A 16,657-nucleotide genomic window follows, 5' to 3' on the forward strand; every position below is an offset into this window, starting at 1 on the left:
GTTGACCTCACCAAAGCCTTCGACACCGTGAGCAGGAAAGGGCTTTGGCAAATACTAGAGCGCATCGGATGTCCCCCAAAGTTCCTCAACATGATTAACCTGGTACCCCCAGGAGAAAGGGTCCTAACGGGTAGAATGGTCATGCTAGACATGGAGGAGGTTAAACAATTACACAGGGACACCTCTGCTACTAAACAACAATTACAGAAATGAGAGGCCTATGCCCTGGACTATACCATTGGCCTTTAGCTCACCCCTCTCAGTCAAGTTTATGTGCCTGAATCATTCTTACTGATGCTTTTGACATACTTACACTCGTCTACCCTTGCAGGAAAGGAAGGAATGATAAGGATGACAAAAGAAACATGTGACATCCTAAAATCCATCAAGAGGCATTACAACAAGCCTCCGAGTGTAAAATTTGTCAGAAGACCAATCTGGACAAGCCCATTTGATGCCTATGCCATCATGACTGTTTGAATGAATACAGATAGATTTTATTGAAATGCTGCAGGCCCTTTGCTATAAATATTGCTTAGTAGTATTAGATTTGTTTAGTAGATAAATTGAGGCTTTACCTACTACTAAACTACTGTAACACTGTTATTAAAGGATGTAATTCCAAGGTTTGGACTACCATTGGTGAATAGTTTAGACAACGGCCCACATTTCACAGCTACAATGAACAAGGAACTTTGTCAGTATTTTAAAATTAAACAGCAGTTTCATTATGTAAATCATCCACAAGCCTCTGGTGTGGTAGAGAGGGCGAATGGTATCCTTAAAAATAAACTGATTAAGTTGATGGGAGAAATGGGCCAGTCTTGGATTAAGGTTTTATCACTGGCCCTGTATGAAATGAGAGTTACTCCACATAGCATGACTAAGCTATCCCAGCTGAAATTGTTTTGTTTATGGAAAATCATTGCGCACACTTTGGGGGGGGGGGGGGGCTAGCATATTGTACAAGGGAACCGTAGACTTTTATGCCCTCAGTGATGATATTTTAATGTATGTTCAGCAACTAACCAATGTATTGTCAGCATTACATTCGCAGGTGAAGGAAACACAGAAACTGCAACCTGAAGGAATAGAGAAACATCTGTTACAACCCAGGGATTAAGTGTTTATATGCAATCGAGATTGTAAGAAGTTGGGAAATCATTGGAACAGACCCTTCCAGGTCCTGCTCTCCATGCCGACGGCGGTGAAGGTGGAAGAAAATCTGAGGTGGATTCACTATTCTGACTGCAAAAGGATTGGTGGAGTAGCACCACACCAACCCACATAATGAAGGGAACATTTATCTGCTATAGACTAATGTCTGATGCTATCATGTACTTATGCTTTACAACATAGCTTATTTTTCCAGATGCATAATCTTTTGAATGGTAAATTGTACTGTGTGTACCCACTAGCTAGGTCATTGTTTGCAGTAACCCCTACTGATAAACATTTCCTAAAAGTTGCTGAGGAGAGTTTGGATAAAAGCTGCCAAGGGAGTAAGGGAACCTTCTCAGTGGGAGGAAGGAAGGGGACATTGCTGGTCCCTAAGACCTTGGCAGATGAATTTTATAATAACTCTTGCCAACTAGGTTAACGAGTGACCTCCTTCAGAGTTGCCAACTATTCGGGAATTGGGCATATATTAAAGATGTTTTGATATGATAAAGGCACTAGCTACCCCTTTTGCCAAATGGCACTGGGTGAGCCTGTGTGACTGTTGACGTCACATAGAATTACTTTTGTATCGAGCACCATTCCCAACATTAGTGCAGCTTTTACAAAGATTGTTCGACTGTTGTTGCATGAACTTGACCTGTTTGTCTCATTCCATGGGATTGCAGATTGTTTGTGGCCTCAGCAATGGCACTCATTTATTCAGGGGGAATTTACCTTCAATATCTCACCCCCAAGAATGCCACCTGTTACTGAGCTAAGAAAGGTTGTGTTTCTATTTAATGGTGCTTTTACCACAGCCACAGGAGGACTGCCTACTTATTTTGCCATCGTGTGTGGAGCGCTCACAGTACCATGCCCCAGCAACGTATAGTCGTGAGATCTGTGAGCACAGAGTTTTGTGAAGACTGGATAAATCACAACACCTTCTGATCACCAGTTGGCTATGGAATTCTGAGCACATTAACCCACAGTGGATCTGCTGGTGCCATCGCACCAGAAATTGTAATGACCTCGTATGCAGTTTAATTCTCCTCAGCAACAAAACATGTAATGCACTCGATTACATTAATCAAGAGCTACTCTATAAATCTCCATAAAGCTCTGCTTGTATGCTCAGCAGAACCACTGTGCCCTTGATTACCTACTCACCCAACAAGGAGAAGGTGGCGTTTGTATCACAGTAGGAGACAAATGTGTTACCAATGTAAAGGACCACTTCCACAACATTACTGAGCACATAAACAATATCAGGCAATATCATGATGGTCTTAATGAAGGCCCGACAGGACGGTGGCCCTTTGGATAGCTAGGAAATGTTTGGAGAAACATTGGAACTATCTTTTTGCTCATCATTGTAGACCTGCTTTTGCTTCACTGCTTGTTGCCTCTCTGTAAAAGTTTCTGTGATACAAGGGGTTTATAGTTCATTTAATGATGTAGGGGTGGGGGGGGGGAAATGATAACAATGATTGATAAAATGCCTTTACAAAACTGTATGAAGAATAATTTGAATAGAATTATTGATGTGACAAGATCAGATAAAGATGTGAATTATTATATCAAGTCTTTGAATGAAGTAAAAATGAAAAAAAAACTCCTTATAAGGAGTGTTTAAATAGGTTAAAATTGCAGGACTTCACAAGTTATAGAGTAAATGGAATCAAAACTGCTCATCAGATGGATGTAGCTGCGTAAGGTGCAGCTGAACTTTGTTGTTACTAATGTATTTAAGTGCTAAGAATGGTATAAAAACCTCGAATGTGCTTTGAGTGGGTGCTCAATAGCATTTAGTACAGTGATATACTCAGTGTTGAAATCTCGCCACTTCTCTCAGATGAAAATAGTAAAGGCATTGCCTTACCAAAGGAAACATGTCTGTTTTCTAACAACCAACTTCTACAGCTCACCATCAGCACCCACATGAATCCCAGTGTATACTTGGTTCTCAAAAGCCACTTTCCAGCAGTCCATAGCCTGCTGAGAACTTTGTCCTCCAGTCCCTGCTCTGGTCTGCTGATGTGGATTCCTTCCCTGTGTGGTCCTCTCCAAGGCTTCTCTTCCTCTTTGGGGTGATGTTCTCTCATTCTGGTGTTCAGCACCAGTTCTCTGAGCATGCAGAGCCTGCACCCCTCATGATATTTTGCCATCATCTTGAGCACAGACCTCTGGGGGGGTTCGCCAATGTTAAAAAAAAAACACCACCAACCCCTTCTACGGTTGTTTAAAACCTGTACCAGGCTGACTCCACTCCTCGTTCTCCTGGGTTCGCACCAGCAGCAAGACTGCCGTTGCAGCAGTGCCTTCATTTTCAATCTCCCCTTTGATATTATCTATGGAAAATCTTTTGGTCATTTCCTCAGAGTCAATATTGTATATACCAAGCAGAAACACTCAGTTGTAATTCCTTTGATCCAAAGAAACTCTGTACATTTTTCAATCTAACATGCAATACATCCATGATCAGACTTCACCAAGGCACTTCAGCAAAAATCATTCTGAGATCTAATGAGAAGGGATTCGCAAGACAGAAACCTTTGATAAAAATCACTGTCCCTTTTAGCACCTTGGTATTTCACCAATGATTCACAATTTATTTCTTTAAGATGTTCGACAATACTTTTTCAGCAAACGATGTCAACTGACTCGCTCTCGAATTCATGAATTTGATTCTCCACTTCAGAATCCATCCTCCAGTGTGTTGGCCAAAGAATTGCCACTTCCTTCCTTTTCTGATGACATACCACAGAAATCTGATTCATACAAGTCAAATACTTATTTAACCACTTCATTAGATTCCTTAGGATGCAATCTGACTAGACAGGATTTCAGAATCCTTTGATTCCAATCATTTATAGCTACTCCCCACCCCCCCCCACCCCCACATAATCTTATATTGAGGTGGAAATCTTATCAAGATCTGTTTGAGGCCATTTCATAAGGTCTATTTCCAGCATACTGTTAGCATTTCTGGTCTCTGTGTTCTGATGTTTGTCACCCATTTCTTTATATTCCTTCACAAGATTCCTGTTTTTCTGTCCACAAACCATTTTTAGTCAATAATCAAGGAATACAATGAAACACACTCCCTTTGTGAGTGTACAATGATTCAAAATGCAAAATCAAACTTGAAAACTAACCCAGTTTTATAAATGTGGTAGTGTGGCAGGTGAGTAGTGTAAGAAGCACAGCCACCACGCTGAGGGTTTTATTTGAATTTGGCGTGTGCCCCTTTAAGGGCAGCGTTGGTTCAGTCACCATGTCCGTGATGACATCACAATCGCTGCCCGGGGCGCACACTACACAGGAGGTTTGAGTGAGGAAGCCCAGTCCAGGCTGGTGAGTCTGGCCATGAGCGAGGACTTAAGGTGCTGGTGGAACCTCTCCACCAAACCATTGGGCTGCGGATGGTAGGCCATGGTGTGGTGGAGCTTGAACCCCAGGAGTTTTGCCATTTGGGTCCACAGAACAGATGTGAACTGGGCCCCCCCAGTTGTTGGTGAAGTGTGCTGGGACCCCGAACTGGGCAATCCACTGGCTGACCAGGGTCCTGACGCACATCTCCGCAGAGGCTTCCTTGATAGGGAGAGCCTCGGACCATCTCGTGGCTCGTTCCACCACAATGAGTAGGTAACGCACCTCCCTAGACACTGGCAAGGGGCCAACAACATCTACGTGGATCTGCTGAACGAAACCTGCGAGCCACCGAGTCAAAGTCCTGGATGGGTGCCTGCGTGTGCCGGTGGACCTTGGAGGTCTGGCACCAGGTGCAGTTTCTGGCCAGCTCCACCACCTCTTTATTAAGCCTGTGCCACATGAACCACTCCGCGACCATCCGCAAGGTCGTCTTTACCGCGGGGTGAGCGGGGTCATGTATCAGACTGAAGACCCTCGCTCTCCATTGCAGTGGGACTACCGGACACGGCGTACCTGTTGAAATGTCAAAGAGCAGTGTGTCCGGGCTGTTGGGTACTTGGACTTCCTTGAGTTCGAGGCCTGATATGGCGGACCGCAGGGCTTGTGTCCCTGTGTCAATTCGCTGGGCCTGGGCTTGTTGTGAGTAGTCCAACCAGGCGGCGAGTGTATTGATGGCCGGGCGCGAGTGTGTCCGCCACCACATTGTCCTTGCCTGCCCTGTGCCGGATGTCGGTAGTGAACTCCAACATGTATGAGAGGTGGCGCTGTTGTCTGGCGGTCCATGGGTCCTTGGCCATCGCCAGTACCTGGGCGAGGGGCTAGTGATCCGTGAAGACTGTGAAAGGCCTGCCCTCCAAGAAGTAACGAAAATGGCAGATGGCCAAATACAGCGGCAGGAGCTCTCGGTCGAAGGCGCTGTATTTGAGCTCAGGCGGTCGCAGCTGCTTGCTGAAAAAAGCCAGCGGGTGCCATTGTTCCAGGAGCCCCCCCACCCCCCCCCGAATGCTGTAGCTGAGGCATCCATGGAGAGTGCCATGTGTGCCTCCAGCCGTAGGTGCCCCAGCAGCGTCACGCTGGCAAGGGCCTCCTTCGTCACCGCGAACCCCTGGTCTGCCTCTTCCAGCCAGGTTAAGGTTTTTTCTTTGGTGGACATCAACGCAAACAATGGGCGCATGGTACAGACCCCGTGAACTCCTGGAGGCCTTTAAGGGTGGAGGGTTTGGGGAAATGTTGGACAGCTGCCACCTTCTCCGGCATGGCCCCAGCCACCGAAATGGTATGCCCCAGGAACTGGAGAGATTCCTTGCCGAACTGGCATTTGGTCGTATTGACCGTAAGTCCAAAATCAAGGTGCGGAGGTGGGTTTTGTGCTCTTCGCAGTTGCGACTGCCAATCAGTATATCGTCCAGGTAGATGAACACAAAGTCCAGGTCCTTTCCCACTGCGTCCATGAGGCGCTAGAATGTCTGGGCCGCATTCTTTAAGCCAAATGGCATGCGGGGAACTCAAAGAGGCCGAAGGGAGTGATAATGGCCATCTTACCCACGCCGTCTAGGTGTACCAGAATCTGATGGTATCCTCGCAAAAGGTTCACTTTGGAGAAAACTCGTGCACCATGGAGGTTGGAGGAGAAGTCCTATATGTGGGGAACTGTGTACCTGTCAGGAGTGGTTGCATCGTTCAACCGACGGTAGTCCCCGCAAGGTCTCCAGCCCTCAGACGATTTCAGGACCATGTGGAGCGGCGTTGCCCAGCCACTGTCCGAGCAGTTGGACCATTCCCTGCTCCTGTAGTCTGGAAAACTCCTCCTTCCCCTGCTGGAGCTTTTCGGGCGGCAGCCATCTGAGCCTAGCATGCAGCAGGGGGCCTTGCGTGGTGATGTGGTGGAAGACCCGTGCTGAGGCAGGGCGTCATCGAAGAGTGGTTCCAAGATGGCGGGGAACTCGTGGAAGATGTTGGAGAACTCATCCCTGGCGGCGGCTACAGTGGCGATTTCCAGCTTGCAGGTGTCTGCTGTGTCCAATTGTACGGAGGGGAACATGCGAGCGTTGGCCAGCCTCTTGCCCTTCATGTCGACTAGTAGACCGTAAGCCCTCAGGAAGTCGGCCCCCAACATTGTGGTGCCCATTGAGGCTAGCACGAACCTCCAATGGAATTTTTCTTTGCTGATCTGGATCTGTGCCCTGCGGGTGCTGTAGGTCTTGATGGTGGAGCCGTTGGCCACCCGCAGAATTGGACCGCGAGATCGGGTGCGAGTCTCTAAGGCTGTGGGGTTAGGATGCTCAACCCGGCCCCTGTGTCCATCAGGAAGCGGCCCCCAGTGGATTTGTCCGTAACATGAAGGAGGCTGTTCACGTGGCCAGCCGTCGCAGCCATCACCGGCGGCTGGGCTGGTCATTTCCCTGAAACCTGCAGGGTTTTCGGCACTCCCCAGCACTGATGGTAGAAACACCAGGTCAACTGGCTCTCCTCCGGCTTGGTCTTGGGGGTGGCTTGTGGTCAGCTGATTCCCGGTCGTCCCACCTCGTTGAGGGCTGCCTCGTTCGCCAGAAGGCATCTGCCTGGGCTGCAGCCTTGTGTGGGTCCGAGAAATCCTCATCGGTAAGGAGCAGCTAGATGTCCTCCGGCATCTGCTCGAGGAAAATTTGGCAGAAGAGAAAGCAGGCTTGTGGTCTTCTGCCAGGGCCAGCATTTCATCCATCAGCGCCGAGGGATTGCGGTCTCCAAGCCCGACCAGGTGCAGGAGCATGGAAGCCTGTTGCTGGGGGGTGAGCCCAAATCTTCCTAGTTGCAGGTTTTTGAGGGCGGTGTACTTGCCCACAGCCGGGGGAGTGGTGGATGAGGTTGTCCACCCTCACTGCTGTATCTTGGTCCAGCACACTCACGACATGGTAAGATATCGTGGTGTCTACGGAGATGTTTTGAAGCTGGAAATGGGCTTCCGCTTGCCCGAACCAAGTCCTCAGGCGGTGGGTCCAGAAGGGGGGGAAGCTTGATCGAGATGGCATTAACCTCTGCCGAATCCATGATTCAGAGTCCAGAAAAAAGTCTGGGCTCGTCGGGGTCACCAATAAGGCAGGTAAGCAGTGCAAGAAGCACAGCCACCATGTTGAGGGTCATTAACGACTGTTTTATTTGAATTTGGCGCATGCCCCTTTAAGGGCAGCATTAGTTCAGTCACCGCATGCATAATGACGTCACAATTGCTGCCCGGGGCGCATGCCACACAGGAGGTTTGAGTGAGGAAAAACCCCTGACAGCGCCATCTTCTCAAAGCTGCCCTGCCACGTGGTGCTACAAGCGAGGCCAGTTCACCCTGAGCGAGGGTGCCGCCACAGTACATGAATGGTATAAATCATTTGTTATGCATGAACTGTCTCTAGATTTTCCAGAAATGCACCTTGATAGTTCACACACCCACTGAAAAAATTCTGCATCCCCACAGAGAATGCACAACTTGCGTGAACAGGTCATTAAACTATGTAGAATCCATCAACTTGAAGAATTGTTAAGAGTGCAATACATATTCTGAATCAGGGTAAGCTTATTGATCATTTCAAAGGCAACCAGACTGTATTTCGTCTATATCTTCTTCACACGAAGACTGGAGGAAAAATGAATACAGAGACGAAACTGTTCATTTTCAGGAACAGGGAAATTGTTTGGCACCAATTGAAACCTACATCCTGTCAAATGGTACTGACACAAATTTGGATGGACAAACCCTTATTTTTCTAGACATATTAAATCCTCTGCATTGTTTTTTTTCTTCTCTAATTTTTGGTATTGGAAATCTTTCCTAAGTCTGTCCCTCAACTTAAATCTGAATTTCCAAAATTAGATATTTTCTGAAATGAGAATTTGTATAATCCTCCTCTCAGTTGCAAGGTGTTAACCATTCTACTTCGGTTACTATTTCCAAAGCAGACAATTCCAAAATAGTTAAAAATGTCTATGTGCCATTCATTTGCATACCTGTACATCATAGCCATCCCAGCCTTTATTAAGACACTGCACCACTTGTGGAATGAAGGAAGAGCAGCCAGCGGTTCCACCAACACACTGCAGTTGGGGCACAGGGCTAGTTCTCCGGCCATTTGTGTATCGACCATTATATAGTGTCAGAGCTTGGACTTCTCGAAGGAGAACTCTTTCTAATGGAAAATACAAATATTACCATTAATCTTCATTCACATGAATTTGCACCATCTGACCTAAATTTTATGCAAAAAACATTAAATTTTAGGTGGTTAAGTAAATGCAGAAATATTGTGTCAGTTCAAGGTAAATAGTGATGTTCAACACAATCTGTATATAAGACAATTATGGCACATCTGATGAATCAAACATATCCAGTAAATGCTGGATTATTAATGAAGACTACAAACAAAAAAGTTGCAGGCTGGAATCTTGAGCAAATCTTGCTGGAAGAACTCAACATATCAGACACTCTCCATGGGTAGAAATGGTCATTTAAAATCCGAATCCTTTATCAAGACTGAGATCGAATAGGTAAAATAACATTTATAAAGGGGAAAAGAAGCTGGGAGGGACCCAGAAGTGAAAGTATAGGACAGAAGGTGTGGAAGGTGGAGACACTGCAGATACAGGGGAAGAGAAACCCCATTAGAGGGGGGATGAGGGGTTAGAGAGAGAAAAGTACAGGAAGAGGTAAAGAAGAGTTGGAAAGAGTGGAATCAGATAGGGGTGGGGATTACCCAAAATTAGAAAATCAATGTTAGGTTTAAGTCTGTCCAGGATGTATACGATGTGTTATTCTTCATTTATATTTGTCCTCACCTATCAATGGATGAAGTTACGGAAAAACATGTCATTGTAGAGATGTTTGGGATGAATAAAATGGTTGGCCACAGGGAGTTCAACTTTAGACCCACAAACCGAACGTGAGTATGCTGAATGCAGTAGATGAGGTTATTGAATGGCTCTGCTGAAAGTTCTATTTATGGCCCTGGATGGAAGTGAAGATTTTATGGACCAGTTTTGCACTTTCTGTGGTTACAGCGGGAAATGCCTCAGGAGATGGAAGGTTGAATGAGGAGGGAAGAGCTGACCAGGGAGCTTTGGCGAGACATCCCCGCGAGAAGTCGACCAGGGTGGAGAGCGGTGGTGCTGGGTTTCTAAAAAAAAAATCAGATCCAACAGCATAATCAGGGTTTCTATACAGTCAGACTCCACCCTCAAGGCAAAGCTCCTATACAATCTGACCATGCACCCGGTCGAATAGTCAGATTCTACATCGAGGTCAGGGTGCAGTGAAGCTCTCGACCCTAAGCCAGATTCAGATCACCAACATAAACTAAACTTTCTTCACGCATTTAGACGGTGAAGAGGTGTGGAGATTCAGTCTCTCCCGACATTTAAGCATCGAGACCTAATGGAGCGGAGAAATGGAATTAATGTACATAGATACGAGTGTCACGGTGGGAGGAAGGGCCGGTTCTGCCGAGACTGGGTCACGAGATCCTCCCCACTCCACCCCAACCCCTTTCACCGACACTAGTGGTGTCAGATAACTGGAGAGGGATGGATATGGCGAACACCGAGTCATGGCCTCGAACTGCTTCAGCAGCCTGGAGGGATTCAATCGATTGATGATGCTCTCGCTCGAACAGGCGGGTCCCAAACTCCGGCTGTCTCTTTACCTTGGGTTCCTACTTCCCGGTTCAGGTTCTCAGGCCGGTGAAGAATCTCAAGCCCGGGGAGTGAACAAGGTTAGTTGTTCTCACCTGAATCATGCGACGCTTCGGCCAACAGACCAAAGCACAGGCATAACACAACACAAGGGACGCCCATCTTCATGACGCTGCAGTCCCACAGCTCCCGCGCATGCGCGCCCAGCAGAGCCTGTCAAAGGCACAATGCAATGACGTGTCCCTGCGCAACGGGTGATGTCATTCCTCCTCAGGCGCTGCTGCGGTTGAGAGGTGACGGCAGGAGGCTCTGTGGGGATCGAGCATCAACAGTCGGGTCAGAGCAAACTTTCCTGTTTGTGATGTTGGAATAAAGTGATCTCATCTTAATTCTGGGCTTGTAAACCTCAGCCTTTAATGTGTCAATAAATGGATCCAGATCCCAGGCCTGTGTCAGCGAATAAAGTGACTTTAGCCTTTTGGGTGAAATCGTCCTTTGTTCATGTGGTGATAATATTGAACTTGGGGAAATATTATTTCTCGATCATAGAAAAATAATAAATCAAGAACTGGGTTGTTGGGTGAGTTTGTTAAGCAAATGCACAAAAGTGCTGGAGAAACTCAGCAGGTCAGGCAGCACCAAGAGTCAAAGGGTAACCAACGTTTCTGAGCCCTTTTATCAAGGTATGAGCCAAAAGCAGGCAGGCGCCTGAATTAAAAGGCAATGGTGGGGGGGGGGGGTTTAGAGTGGAGTACAGGCTAACAGTCATAGGTGAATTTGGTTGGGAGGGTTAAAAAAAATGAGGTGATAGAGAGAGGAGGTTGCTCTCTGAATGGAGAGGAAAGGGGAGCTGAAGGAAAGGCGACAGGAATAGGGAAGAGAGAGACTTGGGGAAGGGATTTAACGCAATAGCTGTTTCTAACGCAAACTGTAGAAGTCAATGTTAATACCGTCTGGTTAAAGTTCTGATTAACCTATCAGAAGAAATTCTTTGAAGGCTACCTATAGTCTGGTTCCATTTCAGGCAAGGAGTGGAATTGATTAAATGGTTGGGGACTGAAGACAATGGTTGGATCCACCTGATTTTTGGTTGGAGTGAATCTCAATTTGGACAAGTAGTTTGAAAATATAGAAACAGTGAGGGAGAAATCATTACTGCTGAGGTAGAGGCCTGTGTCATTGGCAGATATGCATACTGTATTACTGATCATTTGTTTTCAGATGATAGTACCTGAGGACTATTTGCTTACAATAAATAGGAGCACAAGATCATGGGGAAAAACAGTAAATAAAAGCATGTGTCCAGGAAGCAAAGTTATTTTAGATGAGTCTCTAACAGTTAGATAAATATAAATGGGTCTAGTTCCAACCAGTTGCATGACAATGGAGAGGCCCTGCAGTACAGTGTGGTCAATGTGATAGACAAATAGATAGGACAAGAAAGGATACATTACATTGTCATCCTTTTCAGGATGTAATTGGAAAGGATAGAATCAATGCAGGGAAGGCCAGTTCAATATGGAGGCAATGTTGGAAACCCAGCATTTTTGGGATAGTGGCTAAAATTTTGGGAAATAATAGCATATTGAACAATATTGAAAAGCAAAGAGAGGCTGAAAGTAGTCAGTAACTGACAGGTTCTGAGGGATCAAAGGTTTTTTAAGCAGTGTGCAAGCATTTAGGCTAGAAAGGTTTAAACTTTTCTTTTACACATGAATAGGAAAGGTTTAGAGAGATAAGGACCAACACAAAGAAATGGGACAAGCTAGGGAAGACAAGTTGGTCAGCATGGACATGTTGGGCCAAGGGCTTGTTTCTGTGATATAAAACCTTACGATGACAGATTTGAAGGAAGGGAATACAAGGAGAGAGGACTATTAATATAGAAGTTAAAACTATTAAAACAGCTTTTCTAAACTTTTTGTCTCCTTGGCAATACTCTCCTTCCTGGCTGGCAATCACCATTTTCATCATTCTTGCTACATAGGCCTAAGTCACTATACCATTGTAAATATTCAGTACTGGGAATGTGTATCAACCCACAGCTTCTTTGTGAGTTGCAAAACCATTTCCCCACCTGCTGCTTTTCCTTCTATCAGCTATCTTTCTTATCCTTCTGGCCCCTTCCTCTATAATTTCTTAGCTTATTTTTCTTCTATCCTCCCACCTATTACCTTTTACCTGTTAGCCTTTGCTCCTCCCCTCTCCACCTTTTTATTCAGGTATCTGCCTGATTTTCGGCATTCCTGAAAAGGCGCTTAGATCTGAAAAGCCAACTGCCTTTGGTTTCCTATGGATCTGCGTGGCCTGCTGAATTCCTCCAGCACTTTTGTGTACTGCACTAGACTCCAGCATCTGCAAATTTTCTTATTTACACACATTCCCCTCCACCACTTTCAACAGCCCTCACCAGCATCTCATCCATTTCCCACTCATCTGCCCTCAGATCCCAGATGCAACTAACATAGAATCCCCCTCATCTACACCTATCATCCCAGCAGCTTCCACATCCAACACATCATCCGCTGGAATTTCCAGCACTTATTACACGATCCCATCACCAGACACATTTTTTCATCTCCTCCCCTCTTGGCCTTCTGCAGGGACAGCTCCCTCCATGGTTCCCTCATGCACTCATCCCTCCCCACCCATCGCACCCCTGGCACCTTCCCCTATGCCTGCAGGAGGTGGAACACCTCCTCCCTTACCATGGTCCAGTGCCCCAAACAGGCCTTTCACGTGAAGCAACACTTCACTTGTACATCCAGAGGACTAAAATACTGCATCTGGTGCGCCCTATGTCGGATAGACCGATCGCAGACTGCGAGATCACTTTGTTCAGCACCTCCGCTCTGTTCGCAACCACAGCGACCTCCCAGTGGCCAACTATTTCAATTCCGTGTCACACTCCTGTGCTCACATTTCTGTCCATGGCCTTATGTACTGTCCCACCCTGACCACCCGCAGATTGGAGGAACAACACCTTCTTTTCCATTTGGCAGCCTCCAGCCACATGGCATGAACATCGACTTTATTGCTTTCTATTAAAACTACTTGCCTGTTCTTTCCTCTCCCCCCTTTTCCTGTTCTTCCAGTTCTACCATCCCCCTCCCCCTCACTGCTGCTGACCCCGACCTCCTTTCTCCACCTATCATCTCCTGCCATGCCACCATCCCACCCCATTCTTTTGTTCGGATGCTTCTAAGGGATCAAACCCAAAACGACCGTTATATATCTTCACCTTTGCTACACAAAAAAAAACTGTTTGACCTGCTGACCTTCTCCAGCATTTTGTGTTTTTACTTCAACTACGGTGTCGACAGAATTTTATGATTTACTTTAGATAGGACGTTGAATTTAAAAAAAGTTGTGAACTTAAGTTGCACCTGCATGACACTTTGGTTTAGCCATATTTGATGTACTGTATGCACTTTCATTTAACACACCATGGGGAGGACGTGGAAGCTTTGGAAAGAGTGTAGATTAGAAGAGTTTAATCGGGATAAATGAATGGATTGGAGAGTATTGAACATGGATTGTCTTCTCTGAAATGTTAAGAGGCTGAGTGGTGACCTGATAAGGCCTTTTGCGGGGGCGAGCAGCACGCTGAGCCGTGACAGTACCGAAGGGGTTTCAATGCCGCACGCTACTTCTTCTCTCCACCCCTCCCGCTAGGAAACAGAGGGGTACCTCTGACCCAGAACTGTGTTAAAGAATAACCTGCCGAGTTTCCGCACCTTTCCAATAGGGTTGTAATGTACGCTGCTACTGTTAAATAGGCAAACAAAAACAAACACGGTGATTTATTATAGCAATGAATGATTCTAAATCATCCTCAATCTGAAGGCCGATATTTCGTGCAAACATAATAAATGTAGCTCGCTGCATGCGCAAGAAGCGATAGGATGTGACGCGTGTGTGCAGGAGCAACATAAATCGTGGGGTCATCGTTGACCTGGAAGTGCCTCCTGTTTGTTGTGGCCATGGCGGGGATTAAAGGTGGGTGCAATGCGAACGATGGCCCAGTGAACAGGACAGTGGAGGGAGTCCATCTCCCGTTATCGTCCTCTTCATGCTGTTCACTCTTCATGCCTCCCTCCTCTGCATCTTCTTCTTGTGCCATGTTTGCCATCCCTGGATTTGTGAAATTGAGCTCGTTCTTCTTGTCCTGTGAATAGTTGGAAGTTGCGTTTAAAAATAACTCATTTAAATTGTGTGTGTTATAGATATTTATACATCGGAAGGAAGTGGATTAAGTGCAGTGAGCTGGGGATTGTGGCCAATCACAGGCTAGCTTCTGGGGCTTATTTATTTGTGTTTTGTCACTTTCCATGTTTCAGCTTTGATCTGCCTGTCATTTGGTGGAGCCGTGGGACTGATGTTTCTGATGCTTGGATGTGCACTTCCGGAGTACAAGTAAACAATAAGTAGCACGTTTTCAGTACTAATTCAGGAAGAAGTTTGTCATTGCCCTTTGAATTGATTTCTCTTAATATGAAAGTTAAATTGGCTTCGATTCTTGCAGTGGGGAAAAAAAATTGTTTAAAAAAAAAACTAAAAAAAAATTAAGTGGATAAGATTTGACACTGTTTTCTGTCCATCTGTAGAAAACAAATAGGAGAAAAATTGGATCATTTATCCCTTTGAGTCTGTTCAGCTATTCATTCGGATCATAGCTGATCCTTTGTCTCACTACCATATTCCCACTGTCTTTCCAAATGTCTTGTTGACATTTGAATATGGAAATATCATTATTTATCTGCATAAACTTCATCCCAATTTATAATGTGACAGTACCGAAGGCTGCATAATGTGGATAGGAGCTAAAAACTCTAGTGAGGTTTGCATGGATCTTTGGGACAGGTGTCAGGAATGGTTTATGATCTTTGATATTTGCATTTTTGCTTGCTTGACCAGATCCCTTTCTTTTTGTTATAGTGCAAGGGAACTAGAGGATACACTGGGACTGGCATCCTAGAACTGTACGGCATGGAAACCGGTTCTCCAGCCCACTTGTTCATGCCAACCAAGTTGCTCATCTCTCAACCTCTTTTCTGGCATTAGCCCATATCCCTCTGAACCTTTCTATGTACTTGTCCAAATGTCCTTTAAAGATCATCATTGTATCTTCCTCCAGCACTTCTTTTGTGAGCTCATAAGGAGTTATCCACCACCTACTGGAAAACAAATTGCCCCTTTGTACCCCTTTTAAATCTTTTCCTTCTCACCTTAAACCTATGCCATTTAGTTTCAGATTCTAATGCTCATTGGGAAAAAATTATGACTCTTCACCCTATCTGTGCCCCTCATGTTTTTGTATACCTCTATAAGATCACCCCTCAGCCTTCCACCCTCTGGAGTGGGGGGGGGGGGGTTGGGGGGGAGGGGAATATGCCGTAGCCGGTACAGCTTTTCCTTATAATTTAACCTCTCCTTTTATGGTAACATTCTTGTGAATCTTGTTGTGCTCTTTACAATTTAACAACATCCTTCCTATAACAAATTGACCAGAACTGCATGAAGCATTCCAAATCTGGCCTGATCAGTGTAGCGTTCAGCAGTAATTTGATGTCCAAACTCTGTTACTCGGTGCCTTGACAGATGAAGACAGGATAAATGTCTTCATTGCCATCTATGTCCCACTTTCAGGGAAAGTGTTTGTACCCCTAGATCTCTCTATTCTATTTAGTCACAATTTACTATGTACATCCTGCCCTGGTATACATCACCAAAATACAAGACGTCACTATTATCCAAGTTAAACTCTGCTCTTTCTTGTGTTCATTCACTCAGTTGATCAAGATCCTGTTGTAACATTTCTCTTTGTCTACTGAAGCATTAATTTTGGTGGCAACTGCAAAACTAAACACCACACCGCCACCTAATTTCTCACCTCAATCATTGGTATAAATGATGAACAATAGTGGACCCAGCACCAAACACTGCAGCACATGACTTGTCGCAGGCCTCCAGTCTGAAAGCAACCCTCCACCAACACCTTGACTCAATCCCTGTGAGGATATTTGATCCCCTTCAGTTTAGGTGCAACTTGTCCCTCCCAATGGTTCATCTGTCTGAAGCCTTCCTCCTACACCAGCTGTTCAGCTAGGCTTTGAACTGTGGTGTTTTCCTATTTCTTGCCTCAGTAGCACAGAGGTTGTCCTGAGATAACTTTGGAAGTCCTTTTTAACATCCTCCTACTTGGCTATCTTAAATCATTTTGCTGGATGTTGTCTTCCTGCCTGTCATTGTTACCAATATGAATCACATCCTCTGGCTGCTTACCCTCCCCTCTCAGCTTGTCCTGTTTCCTCTCAGAAACATTCCTGAACATGGCACTAAGGAGCCAACACACCATCCTAGATTTTCACCTAGCCACTGAAGTGCCTGTGTGTGCCCTTGACTAGAG

The 16,657-nt window shown here is 45.7% G+C and overlaps 2 protein-coding genes across 5 annotated transcripts in view; one reads left to right on the top strand and one right to left on the bottom strand.

Annotated features, from left to right (window-relative positions):
* The window catches only part of saraf (store-operated calcium entry-associated regulatory factor), a 32,355-nt gene extending 21,896 nt beyond the window's left edge, over nt 1-10,459 (bottom strand). The window contains exons 1-2 of the mRNA XM_069925067.1: nt 10,344-10,459; nt 8,572-8,750 (exon numbers count right to left, since the gene is read on the bottom strand). Coding sequence (XP_069781168.1) covers nt 8,572-8,750; nt 10,344-10,416 — 252 coding nt within the window. The 5' untranslated portion in view covers nt 10,417-10,459. The remainder of the gene's footprint in view (nt 1-8,571; nt 8,751-10,343) is intronic.
* Nucleotides 10,296-16,657, top strand: part of leprotl1 (leptin receptor overlapping transcript like 1) — a 28,911-nt gene continuing 22,549 nt past the window's right edge. Inside the window, exons 1-3 of one of the 4 annotated variants that reach the window (XM_069925075.1) lie at nt 10,296-10,584; nt 14,589-14,664; nt 15,187-15,230. In XM_069925075.1, the coding sequence (XP_069781176.1) occupies nt 10,415-10,584; nt 14,589-14,664; nt 15,187-15,230 (290 nt within the window). In that variant the 5' untranslated portion in view covers nt 10,296-10,414. Of the gene's footprint in view, nt 10,585-14,172; nt 14,248-14,588; nt 14,665-15,186; nt 15,231-16,657 lie in introns of those variants that run through there. The other 3 variants (XM_069925095.1, XM_069925094.1, XM_069925084.1) reach the window with 3 other exon arrangements.

Source organism: Narcine bancroftii, chromosome 1, assembly GCF_036971445.1.
Source record: "Narcine bancroftii isolate sNarBan1 chromosome 1, sNarBan1.hap1, whole genome shotgun sequence".
Taxonomy (NCBI): domain Eukaryota; kingdom Metazoa; phylum Chordata; class Chondrichthyes; order Torpediniformes; family Narcinidae; genus Narcine; species Narcine bancroftii.